Genomic DNA, 19,938 nt, shown 5'->3' on the forward strand with positions numbered 1-19,938 from the left:
AACAAGCACATTGTCAGCAATAGGCACTGTCTCTTTTTTCTTACAGCAAGAAGTTTGTCTCCTATCTGCAACCTCCCGTCTTTGTGTGCGGCTCCACCTTCAATGATCTTAGTGACGTAGATGCTGTTGTCCCCTGGGATGTGCTGATTCCCAACACCCCCTGCTATACTGAAACCAAGACCTGGGATAAACAAAAATAGAGACGAAAAACAAAAGGTTAATTGATGGCGACAACGACATTTATATTTAGCTCTAATACATCTGACACTATACCTAAAACATGCAAAAATCAAACAGACAACGTGAGAAAAAAGCTATTATTAGTAGCTAAACAATCAATATGTCATAATGAACATTCACTCACTCACACACACCATAAAAAAGCTATGCTGTAATCTTCAAATTTGAATACCAAAAAAAAAAATGTTGCATAAATTATACAACAAACTGTCTATAAAACCATGGGAGGGGAATGTTTCCATGGCAACAGCAGCTTAAAGTCTTTGCAGTGTTATGGAAACTTTATGGCTGGCCTTAAAATACCCCCCATTGCGTATTGTGTGTGTGTGCTTGTATATATAATTTCCCAAGAGGGGACAATGTCTATGGTCTCTAGTTAAAGCGTGAACAATAGTACACTCTTAACTCTGAAGAAATGATTTAGCAGCACTCTTGCTTCCTCAGTGTAATGCCGAGAAGGATTAGAGGTTTTGATTAAAGAGGAATAAATACCTAGAAAATGGCACATTTGGTTGGCTCAAACTAAAACTCTGTTCGTATACGCAATTTATCCTTTTTAAAAGAGCAAGAGCCATAATTATAACTTTATACAGACTTGTAATCAAAAATTCAACCCCCCTTGCAAATCAGGTTTATTAGGAAAATGTACAGGCTTAACAACAAAAGGTTGTTCTACTAAGTACTAAAGAAAGATGCTTGCCATGAAAGGGTTGAATAATTTTGAAACTGCAGAAGTCATTAAAAGTTGCGTTTGTTGTGTTGAACTATTTCAATTACTTTTGTTATATTTGTTCATTGCAAACAGCTGAAAGTCTGTACATTTTGTCAATAAACCTGATTTGCGAGGTTGATCGAGGTTGAAATATTCTGATTACAACTGTACAAAAAAATTTCGAACATTAGGGACCAGTCTTTTAGGAAGTTAAGACTTGCAACATGATGCACATTAATTCTGATCAATAATTTCATTGTTGATTAGCATGATGTATGCAGTGTAAAAACAACAACAACAACAGTATAATTACAGGTTTTTCATGCTATTCCTAACCCTTGCTTAGCATAGTTTCAGTGTTGTGCCTGAGCGCGGTCAATGAATGATAGTTCATGAACTCGTTCATATTTTGGGCGAACATGAACTGAACGTACTGTATTACTGTCTGATGAACGATACTGTGAATGCGTTCATTCTGGTGTCTGTGAATGCATGCTCTCTCAGTTTAACTTTGTATAGGGTGCCAGATTTCTAGAGAGCCTTCCAAGCGAAAACCCGGCTAAAACACACATAAACAGGCCTTAAAGGAGCCATATGTAAGATTGTGGCCAAAACTGGTACTGCAATCACTTTCAAATTACTGTAGAGCAGTGTATCCCCGCCCCCTCCCCATTGACTCGAGGTTGCCAGATAGGGTTGGGTACCGAAACTCGGTTCTAATAGGGAACCGGTTCAGACGTAAACGGTAGTAACCAGACCGAATAAGAATGAACAAGCAGTCTCTCGCTGTCTCCCTCTCCGACGTGCGCGCACTATACGGTTTATTGAAGCACTGTCTGATCTGTCTTGCTTGCTCGCTCTAGGTTCCGGGAGATTTGAACTAATTTGCGATCATCCGGGAGCCGTTATCAATATGCGGGAGACTCCCGGAACGTCTGCTGAAAGCGAGGAGATTAAACACACGTGAAATGTACGCGTCAGAATAACGATTGTCAGAATAACGATTGTCTATGGATATAGAATCACCATTCGCGCCGCGTTGACGCTCACGTCGTCATATTACATTGGCGCGCGCATCATCTGCTCCTCAGAGTTCTCTGTCGAAAAAGGAAGCTTGTCGGCAGCGAACGCAGCATCTCGGTTCCCTATTCAGAGAACATGGGTTACACAGAGACGTTCTCTTTCATATGTTTACTCAAAGCTGCGTATAAGACGCAGTGGGAACGAAATATCAAACTGGCTAAGAGTTTAACTAGTAAATGACAAGATAACTTGCATGACTAATTAAAGCAGACAAAACATGGGAACCTGTAGCCATGTCGATATTATATTACCCTGGTAGTAATCTCTATTAATCTCCAGTATAATTACATTGTTTGATATAATGTTGTTTTATTTGATACTATGTAAATATGAACTTTTATTTTATATTGGTTTATTTATTATTACCATATGTTACTTGGATTTATATTTTAAGTTAATATTGTGTCCAGTTTGGCCCTGTAAATAAAGGGGTATTGTTATTTTTTTTGACAAAGTGTCTGCGGTTTCGTTTTCTTACGTACCGTTTCAAGAACCGTTTAGGCACCGGAACTGTTTAAAAAATACCGAGTAGGTACTGGTATCGGATAAAACCCAACCGATACCCAACCCTATTGCCAGATAGGCTGCAGGATCCAACATTTTTTTATCCCACACGTTTGTATCTGCAGCAGCTGTGGTAACTAGAGCAGAGCTGGCAACCTGGATGCTGCAAAACTACTGACTTGGCGATTGGTAAATCGGTGGAGGGTGGCGAATCAGACCAAAACACAACATGACTAAATCAACATCAGTTGAGGGCTGCAACTTCACTTTTTAAATGACAATATCCTGGCTGGACTACTGTTGTCAGTGATATAAGTATTTGAAATGAACATTATTTCTTAATGTCTAGTGACATATCAGGGCCATTTTATGATTATTTGAAATACATTTCTTACTAGGGCTGGGTATTGAGACAAATTTCACAATTCGATTCGATTTCGATTCACAAGCTTGCAATTCGATTCGATTTCGATTCAATTCGATTCAATATCGATTATTTTGGATATCAGTTACAATAAATTGCATTTTTTTCTCAAGGGAATCAAATCTCTTAACTAATGCTGTAAACTATGGGAGTCTAGTAGCCTATAGGCTTCATTAGCCTAATATGAAGGTAATAATGAATGAATCACTTAAATTACACTTTTATTTATTTTTATAATAATAAGATTATATGAAATATAAACATTTAAATGGTGGCTGTCATAAAAACTTGCCAGATTTATTCAAATATTAAGGTAATAAGGAATGAATCACTTAAATTACACTTTTATTTATTTTTATAATAAGAAGATTTTATGAAATATAAACATTTAAATGGTGGCTGTCATAAAAACGTGCCAGCTTATTCAAATATGCATTAACTATTGAAGAACATTAAGATTATAATGCATATGTAATATGGTGTATATATTTAGCAAAATGCTCCTCTCTAGAGTTATTTTTTTCTAGCTGACTAACGAGTTTATGTGGGTTTTCTGAGGTAAATATGACGATACGTGACAAGCTGTTTAACTGACGTCTTTCCACGGTTGAAACGCTGACTGAGTGAATCAATGTGACGATACGGATTTCGATAAGTTGTACTCTATCTTTAACACACTTTCAGATGCTCATTCATGTTTATTTCACGCTGTGACTGGTATTATTAAGCCGGAAGAGAGATCAGCGCTGCTGCTTCTCTTGAGCTGAGCCAGAGCGATCTCACACCACAGCGTCAAAACCTTATTTATGTTTTTGAATTTCTAAAGAAAATGGACGTAATTTGAAAATTGAGACTTTGTTTCATATCAATAGTAACAAAGGACAAAGATTATTGCGATTTTTTGGATGTGCGCAGCCGCGATACAATGTTCCATTCATTCAAATGAAACAGGATGACTAATCGATTCTTGAGATTTAAGAATCGATATCGGTTCGTAAAAACGAGAATCGATTAATTTCGAGAAATCGATATTTATTACCCAGCCCTATTTCTTACATACAGATCCTTTAATATGTAGCGAAGAAAAAACACACAATCTGGCAACACAAGCCACCAGTGTCGCACCCAGGTCGCAGCCGCCGCATGCGTCATCAAAACAAAAAGGAGCATGTAGTCGACATGTAGTCGACAAAGCATCAGGAGGCGTCGTATCGTATGATCAGTTTTAAGACAAGGTTGGTTAGGATGGGAAAACCTTACATTTCTGTGCAAACTTTGCCCACCGATAAAATAATTGCTGTCTGTGGTTGTATACGGGCTGTGGCAATAATTAAAAAATAAAAACACTGCTTAACCCAGGGTTAAAAAAACTATAGAATATTCCCCACATTTTTACACTTTGAAATAGTATAGAGTGTAGTAGAAAGAAATACAAATTTCTGCAACTGAAAAATGATCATGAATAAAATAAAAAAGCTCTTCCTGCTGAAAGTCAACATTAAGCAGTGATAGAAACCATGCTAACTAAATAGATGAAGAGATTCAAACACAAAGATGTTGCGAGTTCCACATGTTGTACTCGTCTCTAACGTTTAGAATTGGTAAGACCATTAATATCCCAGTTACACTGTTAAAACTCTAAAATAAGATCAACAGCAGTAATGAGGAGTTGGTTGATTTTACTGTACCTTTGGGTCCTTTTATGAGCTTGATCTCCATGACTTTCTCTGATGCTGACTTTCTCCTCCTGACATACAGTCTGACCAGTGATCCTGCCTCCTTCAATGCTTCCACAGCCTTACTGTGGGTCACGTCCCTGACATCAGCCTCGTTCACTCGCAGAATCACATCGTTAACCCTGAGTGGAATAAAGCGCAAGGTGTTTGACACACATGCACAAGAAACACTGAGGTGTGTGTGTGTGGACATCACCATCCCATTTAAATACTCACATTGTTCAACCGAAAAGAATCAAGTGTTCTGATTCATTTTTGTTACTCTGTTTCAAAAAGTTACCTTCTGTGTTGTTTATCAAGTACCAAGACATCACAAAGGCAAACCATCGACAGCAAACTCTAGAGTTGAAGTTTGTCACTTATTTTATCCTCTATGACTTTCTTCTATCATTTTAAACCAATCGTTTTGCTTCAGAAGACATTGATTCATCAACTGGGGTCATTTTGTGTTGTTTCTGAGGCGTCAACCTTTGGGTTACAATCCCATTGCATTAAATGGACTCACAGATTCGGATTATTTTTCTGAAAATCTCTGTGCCACACTGAAGTGAGTCATATACATTTGGCATGAGGGCAAGTAAATTATGAGAGAATTTTTTATTTTTGGGTGGATGTTCCTTTAATATATAAAGGCAGCTATACATAAAGCCATTTACAGTATAAACTGATTTCCCAGACATGTATAAACATTGTCGCTTTGTGACACTATCAAGATGCTGTTTTGGCATCCAGACAAGCCAGACACAGTCACACTTATCAACCAAATAGTTGAGTGGGGCTCTCTTTGAGTAAACAACAGTCATTGTTTAGTGCCGCTAGTGGAGCAGAAAGTACTTAATCTTGTACTCTGTTGTTACGCTAGATTTATGTTTTACACTGATTTCTGTGGACACCGCGTGGCATCTTGATGAGGATCGCTTTGTCAAGCCGTTACTGAATACAAAGTCTCCTGGTTTCCTTTATTTTTAATGTTGCCTGCTCTGTCAATGCCTGATAACACAAATGCAGAACTTCAACACAGCATCTTCACACAAGAATAGAGAACTTTGAGCATTAACCAAGTCTACAATTCAATTCTCAGTGACAGCTTTAACTGGGCATGAAAAATTACAAGCAATAAAAGTAAGTTATCAAGTCAGTCGCAACAAACTGGCGTTATACAACACATTACAGTCTGTAAGAATATCAAAGTATCTCTTACGACATTTATTAATTAACTCTCTCTTTCACACAATTCAATTTACCCAAAAAAGCAGTCAGTGGCTGGCTCTTTAAACTCTCTCTCTCTCTGTGTGTGTGTGTGTTGAGCTGTCAGTGTGATGCTGTCAGGACTGTTCAGTAGCGCTGCATTAATGAGCCTCTGACAGCAGCGAGACACTGGAGGGCTCTATCACTTAGTAACCACTCCAAAACAGGAAAAATCCATCCCCAAACAAAACATGTGAGAGGAGGAAACTATTACAATGCTCAATGGTCAATACAACATCAAATGTCAATACAATCTTATATCGAAAATTCGAAAATAATAATTTTAAAGTCCTCATGAAATCAAAATTAGTTTGTTAGCACACATTACTAGTCGTGTGGTTAACAATTAATCCGATAATACACAGAAAAAATGTGTTGTGATAATCTTGAAAAAAAAAATCTGAAAATTTGCTTCTGCTCTGGAATGGTGATCCTTCGCTGATAGTTAAAATTTTAACTTTTAACTACTTTTAGCACTTAAGACACGAGGCGTAAAAAACTGCTGCGTCATTGACCACATGGAATTTTCAATGTAATGTATTGTTTAACTGTTTAAAGTGTGAAAAGCAACATATAGCTTTTGAGAACCTTAGCCTTACCGCAATCTCCCGTCCTGAGCGGCGGCGCCCCCTGGGATGACTTTGGTGATGAAAATGCTGGGGTCTTCACCAATGTGTGGGTTATCCGTGCCACCGGCAATACTGAAGCCCAGGCCTGAATTCCCCTACACAGCATTGGAGAGGAAACCTTAAGTTAGATTCTGGAGGAACATCCATTAACCCTCTGGGGTTGTTCGGCCCAAATGGACCCGAAGAATTTAAGTAAAATTTTTTTAAAAATCACAGCTTCCTCGGAATGGTCCGAAATTTGGTGACTTTGTTGGTATTTGGTATTTGAACATCCAAAAAAAAAGGGGGCAGGATGTGAGTAGTCTAAGTGGATGTAAAAAAATAGTCACACTTGGGGTGTTCGGGTCCAAATGGACCCTCATGGAAAATGAATGGGAAATTGTTTTTTTGTGCGTACAATATACAAATCAGCCACGATCTTGAAAAAAAAGCACACAAGAGTGAAGGGGTAAATCTATAATCAATCAAGAGTGCAAAACAGACACATCCAGACACACACACACACACACACACACACACACACAAACACACTTTTATACACAAACACACCAAAAAATTCAGATTATACATGTGTTTTGCATTTTTAAAATGCTCAGTTTGTCCACCAGATGGCATCCATCTCATTTCAAAAATTGCTTTTACGAGGCCTAGGCTTGACTCTAAAATGAAATACAGCTTAAAAAAAAAAATATAAAAATATATATTTTTTTAAAAAATATTTTTTTCTATTATGTTCAATAGGGGGAAATTTTGTCATAATAATTGCATTAATACTAATTATAATTTTTTTTTTTTAATTTTCTCAAAACACCAAAAAAGAAAAGAAAAAATATTATAAAAAACGAGTAAAAAAAAAAATCATGATTTTTTTTTAAAATATGAATCCCGCCCTTTGGGTCCATTTGGACCCGAACACCCCGAGTGTGACTCTGAAACGAACAACCCCAGAGGGTTAAAACATCAATCTATGCTTTGGTCAACGACTATGGGAACATAATGTCGACTAAAATCAACTGGCAATGTGATATGCAAAATGCGTTTGAAATGGCATTTTAAAGCAAATTACAACGTTTAGGCCAAAACGTAAATTCAAAAATATGAATGCAATGCATTGGAAAATGTGTCATATTTCATTTATTTAGGCTATTATCTTTTATTCTAGAATTTGATCAAAGCAATAAAGGAACCAATGCACCATATAATATTGTTAGGATCATTTTAACCCACACACTGGACTTCCATAGACTTTAATATGTGAATTGAATTGAACTTCCATTAGAATTTAGACCATTAGACCAAAAATGTTCTTCGGTGGTGGATGACGAACAGGTCTATCCACACACAAACAGTACACAATTATACACACTGCATAAGTGAAGAAATATTTATTTATTTATCGGCACTAAATGTATATTAACAGGTTTTGCTTAAAACCTTTGCTTGAAGACATTGACGCACATAAGCGATTGACATTATTACCATGCTATGCAATGCATTTTCAATTAATTAAATTTAGCTACATTCATTGTGTGGTATTAACAAAAATGCAATTTCAAATGTGTTAATTGTGAGTGTAAATGCATTTCAGGAAAATTATAAATAAAATATTGTTTTGCTACCCTTAATTCATTAACAAATTGAAAATATCAGTCTATTTCGGCTAATACATTAAAATCTTCCCTATATGTTTTGTGGTTGACATCAAAGGCCACAATGTCTATTAAAACTCTATGGAATGGTGCCTGCATTAAAAGTGTATAATATAATAAAAGTGCCTGCATAACATAATTCCACAACTTGCATTTTACTTTTATATTAAAACATTTAATTGAAATCTATCATTTTATTTATTTAGACATGGTGCTTTAACATTGAGGAGAAAGTTGCAGTTTTTTAATGTTTATATTTTAAACATTTTTGCACATGTATAGCTCAGCTACATTCATACATTTGGAACTGTTTTATGGCCTTTATAGCTTGCAGGAGAACAGTGAGCTAGATTTGCATTTTTAAGAAAATACAGAAAAAGACTTGTCTCCAAAAAATCTAAGAAATAATTTAAATAATTGTTAGCAGTCCTAATAAATGCCACAATAAAAGGGCTACAGCTTGCTCTGCTGTTAACTGCTGTTACTATTGTATTTGTATCGATTTGTTATATTGATTTGTTGTTGCAGCCGTGGACAAAGAAATAGCTCTCACCACTGTTAAAGTCAACCCTCAGTCAATAACAATGGCCAGAATTTGTTATAGTACTTAATACTGTAATTCTGTCACTGCCTTTTTACAGTGATACTCAAAACATGTTAAGAAGAATGCTCTAATAATGTGGATTTTTAGGTCACAGGCTAACTATTATAAGCCAACAAGACTAATTGCATGAAGAAACGATGCCCAGACTAAAAAAAAAAAACACCTCCAGGGCTCCAGTTGTGGATTGCAACATCAAGTTATTCTGTTATTGCGATTAAGAAGCAGGCTTAAAGTTGAGCTGACAACAGCTTGTGGAGGAGCATTGTTTATTTATGCAGAGTTAATAAATGTGCACAACAGAGCAGTGCTGAATTGGGTCACAAAAAAAAAAGCATGATGAGAAGGGAAGGGGGGGGGGGGGGGCCTTAGGCAAAGTCGGGATTAAGTCTTGACTGTAGAAGGCAAGATGGTGCTCTTTTTTCCTCCCTGATAACTCTGTAGAGAGTGAGTCGGTTAGTCGGGAGAGCGTTTCGCATTCTTTCTCAAGCGCTGATTGTCTGATGCGTTTGCATTTTAATTGACAGACTTTGAGCAGTTAAATGGAGTCACTGCAGAGGAGTATTTAAAGCTTTGGTTGTGTATCCGCTTGTACTTTAGGAATGGCTGCGGGAGAAGTACACAGTAACCCGAGTCAGTGTTACACAAGCTGCTCAGAGGGGAAATAACGGAGAGAAATCTGTGATTCAATTCTAAAAAGATTCATCGGCAAACTGCTCGGCTCTAATACAGATTTTTTTGATTGTCCTGTATGCTGTGCAAAATGCAAATTGTTATCAGTCAATACTAAAATCAAAACCAACCACATTTCCTTTTACCAGATTGTAAATGACCTTTTGGTGTGTTATTTCAAAGAAAAAAAATCTGTCTGTTATATTACATTAAAATGAATGCTGACATGCAGTTGACACAATGCAGTTGAGCTACAAGTTCCTCTCCTTAATTGAAAACAGAACATGGGTCAATATATTGTGTTTTTTTGGTGCTATTATGCGCATCAGAGTGAACGACTTTCATCTACTGTATGTGTGTTAAATTTGATTCATCGGATTGTTTGTACTCGCTGCACGATTACACTCCAGACTCGCTCTCGCTCATATCCGGGTAAATCACCACTGTCATCCCCTGCATTTGTTTTGTTGAACTAGTGACATCATCAGCTAAAACACACACATGCAGGTTACTTTACTGCTCGAACAAGTACGGACCCAAATTAGAGTTGCTTTCACATTCAAATGAATCACAGTTCCACTACTACAGGTAGCCTCGAGTTAGGTGCGCTCCCGGGATCGCACAACAGCTTTCACATTACTGATTTTTCAAGCAAAACATGCTCTGTTTTGAGCCAATGGCCCCATAGTGGACTGTAGGAACTGCTGTATGGAGAAAGCAGAGAACAAAAGCAGTACTAGTCAGTCCACTCACCCTTTCCAGTGTGATCTCCTCATACTCAAAGTCAGCCTCGGTACCGTTAACCTGTAAATAAAACAACATGTCAGAGACTCTTTACATATTTCAATACTCAACTCATTATCTTTTACAGGAGAACTGTATTCATTTCATGGATTGCTTAGTAGACTGTGGCATATGTGGGGTACACAGGAAGTCAATGAGAGTTCATTCAGGAAAATAAAACAATGCAAACGGACCACGTAAACCTGTAAAACTCCACCATCTCCATCGTTTAAAACAACTTTGGTTACGGAGATAAACAAATTTTGGAAAAAGCATTTGTAACTAGGAATTCACAACGAATTTTCTTGTTATGTCCGAAAACGGATAAATAGCAGAAAACAAAATGATATACTATTTTGTGTAAATAAATAAAAAATAAATCTAAAAACTAAAAACCAGTCGTTTTACATGCTTCAATTAATTTGATCATTACACCATTATAATGTACTGAACGAAAAAATTAACTATGATTAAGAAAGCATTGATGGTGTAAAGATAATCTAAATGTTAAAATAAAGGAAATGAACATGCACAATTATGTATCTAATATGCGAATACACATCCAGTAAATGAAAAAAAAACAAAAAAAAAAACGAAATATTGGCCAATAATCAATCCATATAAAAAAATTCTGCATCCCTATTTATAACCATATTTTGCTTCATATTATGAAGAGCAAAACAATGAATGAAAATGGCAACTGCGTCTGAGCTCATATTGCCATCACGGAATGTATAATCTGCAAAGAGAAATGTATCTTAAGGGTTTAAGATTATCTTAATCTTAGAAACTCGTTGACCATTTTAGATGATACATATCACATTTTGTATTTCGAATTTGAACTCCTCCCTTCAAGAAGACGATATACAGTAGTCCCAATGTGGAGAACTTTTAGAGCTTCTAGATCTTTTAAGTCAAATGCAGTTTTGATAGTAAGAATTAATTTAAAGCATAAAGATACAGGTGAGTTTTAAAGTTTATGCTTAAAGTTATGAGGAAAATGTGCTGTACGGCTGGGTTTTCGTAGCTCATGTGTGTTTGTGATGTCTGTATTTTATTGTTGATTCTTGCATAAATTGCCCTGTGAAGGGACAAATAAAGATTACTACTACTACACATAAACATCTAATTGTCTGTTTTTAGAATCAAACATGAAGTAATCTTCTAAGTTCTCTGCTTTAAGGCATTCTTTTGACATCAATTTAAACCTCTTCACACTAAAATGACCTTAAACCACAGTGTCTATACAATATGTGACTGCAGTCAATGCAATTTTCCAGAAGAACTCAGCTTTGATTATGTAATGCATAGAGGAAATGAGCCTACATATTCATCAGCATTGTAGCTAGCTGCGTCTGGTTAGGTCTCAGCGCCACAGACAGTGTCACACTCACATTAAGATAATGAGCAAGGACATTTCCACACATTGATTTCCCTTTATTGGTGATTAGTAGTTTTCAAGATTTGATATTTATATTGAGTTCATTTAGTATTGAAGATCAGGGACTTAACTATTTGCACAATGTACACCTTTTGGTTCTGCAGGTGTAAACCTTGTACAATTATACAGTAAAATACTAAGCACCAAATCAGTATATTTGAATGGTTTGACTAATGTGACACAATCACAGGAATATACTACATTTGAAAATATATTGGAAAAAAAATATTTAAAATTCAAAATAATTTTCTCAATTTAACAGTTTTTACTTTATGTCTGATTAAATAAATGCATAATGCCTGGTTCAGATGATTTTTTTGTCTGTTACGATAGTCACTGTGTCAGATTACGTGATTTTGACTACTAAAATGGTGTTATGTCGTGGACAAGAAATATGTCAGACTACACGTTGCTTTCCGACCAGTCATCGCTTGCCCTCTCTCAAAGATGCTAGCTCGCACAGACACACAATCACTCTCACTCACTTACTTGTGCAGACACTCACTCACTCGTGCAGACACTCACTCACTCACTGGATGATGGAGTTTTGGTTCCTTGCCTTGCTTTTGGCTTGCTTAGTTGGGGATATTTAATATTTAATATTTAACAATATTATTGATCTGTGTTGTACTACTTTCATGTTATCACTGTGAAGCTGCACAGACACACACTCACTCACTTACTCACTCGCACACACACTCACTCACTCATGCAGACACACACTCACTCTATATCACAAACACACACTCAATCGAGCAGACACACACTTACACTCACTCACTCGTACAGACACACACTCACTCTCAATCAATTAATCGCGCAGACACACACTCACTCTCACACACTCAATCAATTAATCGCGCAGACTCACACTCACTCTCACATAGGGCTGTCGCGGTAACCGCAATATTGTAGTACCGCGCTTCTGACAAGTCAACCGCAGAGGATAGCACGTAACCGCAGCAACCGCGATATTCACGTTTTTTTTTTATAAGGCTATACCCTTCTTGTTTTGAACTTAATGCATGTGTATTGAATGTTAAACAAGTTCATAACGATAACAAGACTGTTTATCATGGTGATGTGTAGCCTACAGGCTTCACACAGACAGTGAATGAGAGAGATCGGCAGAGCGCGTCTGTCTTTGAAGTCGTGAAAAGCTTGTCGTGTCAAAGGGAAGCGAAAAATTTGTCGCATCATCATTTTAATGTTGTTCTCTTGTTCTGTTGTTCTCAATGTTCTCTTCACGGGTATTTTCCCATAAATGCGCGTCAGCAGCAGCTCTGGTCAGCATCCCACAACACAAGGAAGCCGAAATAAAATCAGTGAGTCACGCATTGAATCAATGGGTCTCTAATAAGTGAAGCATCAGCTTCAGCATTGCCTATGCGACGCATTGCTGCTCGGCTGAGCCTTGAAAAGTTGAATCTCAAAGTTAAAAATAAATAACATCTTGTTGAATCAGCTTTTTTAAACGTGTTCGTTGAATGAACGGTTCAATGACTCGCTCAAAGTCCGTTGTCATAACAATATGCGCGCTGAGTGAAAGTCTTTCAATGCGCATATACTGTAGACGCTGTTTAGTTTCGGTTACATTGGTTACTGAAAATGTCCTCGTTTTTGTCCACATCGTAAACATTATTTATATAGCAACAAAAACATAAAAATTAAATAAATAAATAAATAAATAAATGGCGGTAATACCGCATATCGAGCTATTGAGCCACTCAACATTACCGCAAGGGAAATTCCATAACCGCGACAGCCCTACTCTCACACACTTAATCAATTAATCGCGCAGACTCACACTCACTCTCACACACTTAATCAATTAATTGCACAGACACACTCTCACTCACTTAATCAATTAATCGCACAGACACACACTCACTTGCGCAGACTCAAACTTACTCGTGCAGACTCACACTTACTCTCACTCATTCTTAATCAATTAACTGCAGACACACACTCACTCTCTCACTTAATCAATTAATCATGCAGACTCACACTCACTCTCACACACTCAATCAATTAATTGCACAGACACACACTCACTTAATCAATTAATTGCACAGACACATACTCACTCTCACTCACTTAATCAATTAATTGCACAGACACACACTCACTCTCACTCACTTCATCAATTAATCGCACAGACACACACTCACTCACTTAATCAATTAATCGCGCAGACACACACTCACTTGCGCAGACTCACACTTACTCTCTCTCGCACGCACACACGTTCGCTCGAGCAAACACACTCTCGCTCGCTCACTCACTCACTCACTCGTGTAGACACACACTCAGTCTCGCTCACTCACTCAGGCAGACACACTCATTCTTGCTCACTCTCGCAGACACACACTTGCGCTTGCTCACTCACTCACTCACTCGTGCAGACACACACTCACTCGCTTGTGCAGACAAACACTCACTCACTCTCACTCACTCAATCAATTGTGCGCAGAAACACACTAACTTGCGCAGACACACACTTACTCTCGCTCGCATGCACACGCTCGCTTATTCACTCACTCACACAGACACACTCACTCTCGCTCACACAGACACTCATTCTTGCTCACTCACTCTCACTTCAAATCAACAAATTCAATAAATGATAGAGATATTAGCCTGATTTAATAATCATCTCAATTGAACCACAGCAACACCGCCAACATAATGTAGTTTCCTCTAAACAAGACAACCTAAAAACATTATTCTCACCCCACTTGCCTTCACAACATAATTTCCACATTGAGTCAATTATGGTCCCCGATCACATAAGACAAAAAGTCCCATGAGGCTCTGTATGCTACCCAGAACCTGCAGCACTGCTGATCCAGCAGAAAGGATGGAGTTGAGGTTGAATGTGTGGCGCTTGATGAGAAAAACAGACGTAGTGGCCCTGAGTGGCACAATCAAGACTACTGACCTCACTACTCCACAAGAAGACTCAAGGGAAATGAAGTGGAAAACAAACCCAAGAGATGTCAGTTCACCAGAGAGCTGAATGAACACCACACTTGACTAATGGGCCTTAGAAACGATATTTCAAACTCTACGCTATCATGACATTGAAGATCCAGAGATACCCTGGTACTCGACTCAAAGTCAGTGACTTAAATCAGAATCCAGTAGCACATAGTGCAATAAATAAAATATGACTGAAGAAACTATATCTTGTCAACATGAGTTTAAGATATTGACTATACTTATAGTACCTCAGATATCAGACATTATTGTCTTCAAATTTTTCATTCGTTTCATCAAAATGTAATAACTTGCTCTGCCTCTGAAGTGGCTTTACGCTTTTTTTTACTAACAACATTACTTTTTTTTAGCTACAAGTACTATGTGCCCTTAGGATAATATTAACAACACTTTAGGTGTAAATGAGGTTCAAAGATGTGCCTTTGAGGGTACTGCCCCAATGACAAGCTATTGTATGCACCTTTTTAAGAGTGTATTTAGGCATCACTTTCCAGTCACCATATTGGTACAGGATGCCAACTCAATCCAATCAATTCAAGAGGTCAAGACATATAAAGGTTCTATTGAAAATCCATGACATTACATAAGCAAACTGGGAATGCCGTCTGATTTTAAAAGTAGTACACCTTTTTCTGCTGGCATCACCAAAAGTAACTTGGCAATAACAGCTTGCTTCCAAAAAGGAAACAGGAAAAAGGATAAAACTATGTCGCATGCTGGTCCTGAAGGAATTGTGAATTTCAAAATGAAAATAAAGTGCAAAAAAGTGAAAAGAAAACTTACATATGGAGCTGAATCCAAGCTCTCTGTGTTTACCACGACAGGGGGAGGATTTGCCTGCAAGAGAAAACAGTCCAGTTAAAGCATCGATTGCAGCACATTTCTTGTTCCATCCAAACTGTACCTGGAACTGCAGTAAGTATGGAAAGCCGTGTTAAGCTTGCAGCATTCTACACAGCAAAGGTATATTCACTTACTCTCCACATGATGCTACATTTACCACCACTGGCATTCACACCAGATTAACACAGCACTGCCAGCATACGTACGTACATGGCATTTTATACTGCAGAACATGCAATGCTGAAGCATGAATGCTATTACGAGCCAAAAGTAGCCTAAAATTAAATCCTCTCTCTCTCTTGCTTGCTCAATCTCTCTGTCTGTCTTTCTGTGGAGCTTTCCACTTCCTCCGGCTGGTTGACACGCAGATGCTATTAGTCAAGGGGAGCCGTGGTACTTTACCCGACTCTAGGGCCGATAATCCTTCAGCCCCATCAACGACCAGAGAATGGCAGGGATCAAGAAAAATGACCAACAGGAAGAGAGCAAAAAAAAAAAAAAAGAAGGGAGGGGGGAGTGGGAAAATAGAGAAAGAAAAAAAAAAGACCTGTGACGTCGATGGAGAGATGACAGCGGACTCCGCAGGGACAGTGGAGATTGGGATCACAGGGATTATGAGAGTGGAGGGTGGGACAGCATCTGTCTGCTGAACAATAGCATGGAAGGGGAGAGGTCAGTTTACATATACATACACAACAACACAACAATGCACATCATTGCACAGGAACCAGCCATGGAGGATGGGTGCAAGTAGGTGTCTGTATGAGAATGTGTGCAAGACTGAAGCAAATCTGAAGGTGGAGGGCGGGGGGATGTTAGTGATTATTGAAGAATCCAGATGAGGGGAGAATGGAAATGAGCATGTGAATGAGAATACGGCCATAATCCACCCAGCTGCACATGGTACAGTTACTCCTGACTAGGGGTGTAACGATACATGTATTCGTATTGAACCGTTCGGTACGAGGCTTTCGGTACGCATTTTTGAACCGAACGGTTCGTTGGACCATTTTTCCTGCCGACCAAAATTTCGTTATTTCAAATGTAGGCGCATAGCATGTGGCACGTGCGCTCATAATGTAAGAGATGCTGGCGTGACCACAACATTGCCCAACATCAAACTGCAAATGTAATGTAAGCGGAACGAACGTTATTGTGTGGTTGATGGACCGTTTATCAGTTTGGACCAATGCAGCGCGAGGCCGCGAGCCGATCTTGATCACCAGCACTGTTACTACAGTGAAAACATTTCTTTTCTACAGAAGAAAAAATGTGAATTCGCCACTGAAGTAATTCAGAAGAAACATTCACATTTCTCCGTTATTAACGGATCAAACCGCGCTGAAGTGGAAACTATGAAGAAACTTTGTGCCATGAATGAACTAGAATGATCTAGTGTCCACAGATCAGCAACATTCACCATGGATTTACTGTATAACACTACTGTAACCATGGAAGTTTGGCAGGAATAGTAGGCTTTAATGCTTTCAAGTAACATTATGTCAGTTTTATTTTGACATTATGAATACAATTGATTGCTGCCCTCAAATGTTAATTTAAACTAAAATAAACCTGTTTATTACTACTACAATATTACATTTCACTTTGTCCAGGGAGCTGTTTTGTTTTAAATGCTCCTAAGAAAAGTCAAGTATAGCTCCATCACTGGTCAAAGTAAAAAAAAAAAAAAATCATACTTTATGATGTTAGTTTTAATAAAAATAAAATCAAGGAAATTTCTCTGGCATTTCTTTCTTTTTGCTGTATCAGAAACGTACCGAACCGTGACACAAGTGTATTGTATCGAACCGAACCGTGAATTTTGTGAACCGTTACACCCCTACTCCTGACATAATCAACAAAGCCACTGCAAACTTGCAAAGCCCCCCCCTAGAGTTCTATTATAATGTCCAGCTTGTAACAAAACTGTAAAGAAAACATGTTAAAAGTGACAGTTCACTCAAATTGCTATGCATTCCACCAAAGCTTTCATGCTTCAAAAAGTTCATAAAGATATTGTAAAAGTAACCCATATGGATTGAGCAGTTTACTAATAGTCTTTTGATAAGACACGGTCACTTTATATGATTAACAAATTTAATTTGGGCTTCTATTCTCATATAAACATAGATCAACACAACCATGAGCGCATTAAATATGGTAAACTTAAGTCCAAACCTGCTTGCAATGATGTTTGTTTTCGTGAGTCATGCAAGTACATTAGTGCTTCTCCAAGTAAGTGAGGTTTGTTTATATTTCAAGCAAGCACAGTTGAGCTGCCATTAACCATATTTGATGCGTGTTGATCAATGTTTATCTGTGAATAGAATAAAAAAATCTAATGTTATCATATGCGCCAGAGAAACAAGCGAGCAGTCATCTTTGTCGGGGAGTAATTAGCTGGTAAAGTGGACTTATTGTAAAGTTAACGAAAGTTCTCATGTGGATTGTAGTGTTTAAAGCAGACGTCTTAACAAATGTCTTTTTAAAATGAGCCGTTCATTCATAAATCCGCAAGGTAACTGTGAAATTACAGACCAGAAGACAAAAGGCAACGAGCACATCGCTGAAAAGGGGCAGGGGCAGTGATTGTGCCTCTTTAGAAGACTTGGATTAAACCACTCGATTCTTATAGTGTAATATTATAAAGTCTTTGTGCTTTTTGAAGAATGAATGAATGAATAAATGAATGGCATTTCTGGACGTAACAGACGATTTTTTTTTTTAAAGATCAATGAAAATCCTATGGGTTTGGAATGACATGGGGGTGAGTAAATTATTGCGTCTTAGCCTACTCAATTGTTTACTCAACACAAAGCAACACCGCTAAAAGTTTTTTATGAGTTTTACAATACAGATTAGATTCAACAATCCCTTGATTACATCCATGCTGACCATTGATTACTATAAGAAACATTGAAAAGTAGCATATGCATAACTACACACATACTCACTTATATGCAAAAGAGAGATCAATTTAGGGTTTAATAGAGAGAAATATTGTGATAAATAACACCGTGTCCTAACTACACGCGACGCGATAAAATACCAGCGACAGCAAGTGTGTCTGTCCACACTAGACGCGACACGACTGTGAGACGCCCCACATTCAAAACAGCGTGTGAGCAGAGTCTCTCTGTGAAAGCGCACTGTTGGCCCGCACTCGCATTGGAAATGGGTAAGGACATAATCAAATCAACAAATAACATTATTACACATCAAAACAACAAAATCTACTCATTGAATAATTTTGTTATGAAGTACAGTTGTATGTTTGCATAGAGTTCTATATTATATGCTTTCAAAATCTGAGGTAAATTATCCGTTATCGCTTGTTGCACAGTGACCTATTTTTAACTAAAAATAAATAGTTAAAAAAAAAGTAGTTAGGACACGGTGTAAGGCATTAATTAGAATGATCAAAATACGCCACCAGATCCGAAGGAATTTTTTTTCGATCCTCTTAACGAGAGTCTGATCTTTTCAAGGCAAAAACAAGACGTTATAACTCTGATCCACTGGATGTAAGTGGGTGAAGCAGCCTCTTTCCGCTTTAGTGGTATTGCTCTATGTTCTAACAAGGAAGAAAAAGCAAGGACTTTCCATATTGATGCTGATAACCATGACTCTTCTGGGGCAACTAAATATAGCCAACAAGGGGATCTGGCATTAACCTGTGCTGGAGCTGAAAGAGTGTCAAATACAGATAAACAACAGTGCCCTAATTTACGGCATCTCCAGAATCTCCAAATAGTGAACCCTTAAAACGCTGACATCGGTTTGACAAAATTTGAACTACTACAAAATTTACTACTTTGAACTGAATAAGCGAGTACCGAGCACACACTGATGATGAGTGGACCTGCATGAGGATATGGTCCCACGTGTCATCAGAGAGTGGTCTGCCAGGATCTTCCTCGAAAAAGTACTCAAATATTATCTAAAGATCAGTTTTATCAGATGGCTGACCTGTTATTACCTTATGTTCAACATCACCACGGGTAATTCCAGTAATCTGCTGACTTTCGTCTAGGGCAATTGCTAAAGGCTCAATGGCTAAAGTGACTAATAAATGGGCTTAAAGGACAGACCTGTCGAGTCCCACAGTACAAGTTAAATGGTCTAGAATACAGACTATTGCTCAGGACTACTGTGGAGGGAGTAATATAAAATAATTTAATCCAAGAAAGACCAATCCAATATCTCACTTTGCACGTAATGAGTCTCTATAATATATGAGTTTCACCTTTTAAGTTGAATTACTGAAATAAATGAACTTTTGCATGATATTCAAATTTTTCGAGTTTCACCTGTATCACTTATAAAGCTTGAGTGATCGGGATCGGTATTGGCCTGATCATAATGACAATTAA

At 37.8% G+C, this 19,938-nt stretch overlaps 1 protein-coding gene across 29 annotated transcripts in view; it reads right to left on the reverse strand.

Annotated features, from left to right (window-relative positions):
• dlg1b (discs large MAGUK scaffold protein 1b) overlaps positions 1 to 19,938 on the reverse strand; it is a 140,537-nt gene that overhangs the window by 34,479 nt on the left and 86,120 nt on the right. For 16 of the 29 annotated variants that reach the window (XM_039672753.2, XM_039672751.2, XM_039672755.2 and 13 more), the window contains 6 exons: positions 16,113 to 16,211; positions 15,506 to 15,559; positions 10,252 to 10,302; positions 6,547 to 6,671; positions 4,652 to 4,821; positions 45 to 181 (listed from right to left, as the gene is read on the reverse strand). In XM_039672753.2, the coding sequence (XP_039528687.2) occupies positions 45 to 181; positions 4,652 to 4,821; positions 6,547 to 6,671; positions 10,252 to 10,302; positions 15,506 to 15,559; positions 16,113 to 16,211 (636 nt within the window). The remainder of the gene's footprint in view (positions 1 to 44; positions 182 to 4,651; positions 4,822 to 6,546; positions 6,672 to 10,251; positions 10,303 to 15,505; positions 15,560 to 16,112; positions 16,212 to 19,938) is intronic. The other 13 variants (XM_089130982.1, XM_039672764.2, XM_039672768.2 and 10 more) reach the window with 2 other exon arrangements.

The sequence above is a fragment of the Pimephales promelas genome, chromosome 5 (assembly GCF_988280905.1).
Source record: "Pimephales promelas chromosome 5, fPimPro1.hap1.1, whole genome shotgun sequence".
Classification (NCBI taxonomy): Eukaryota; Metazoa; Chordata; class Actinopteri; order Cypriniformes; family Leuciscidae; genus Pimephales; species Pimephales promelas.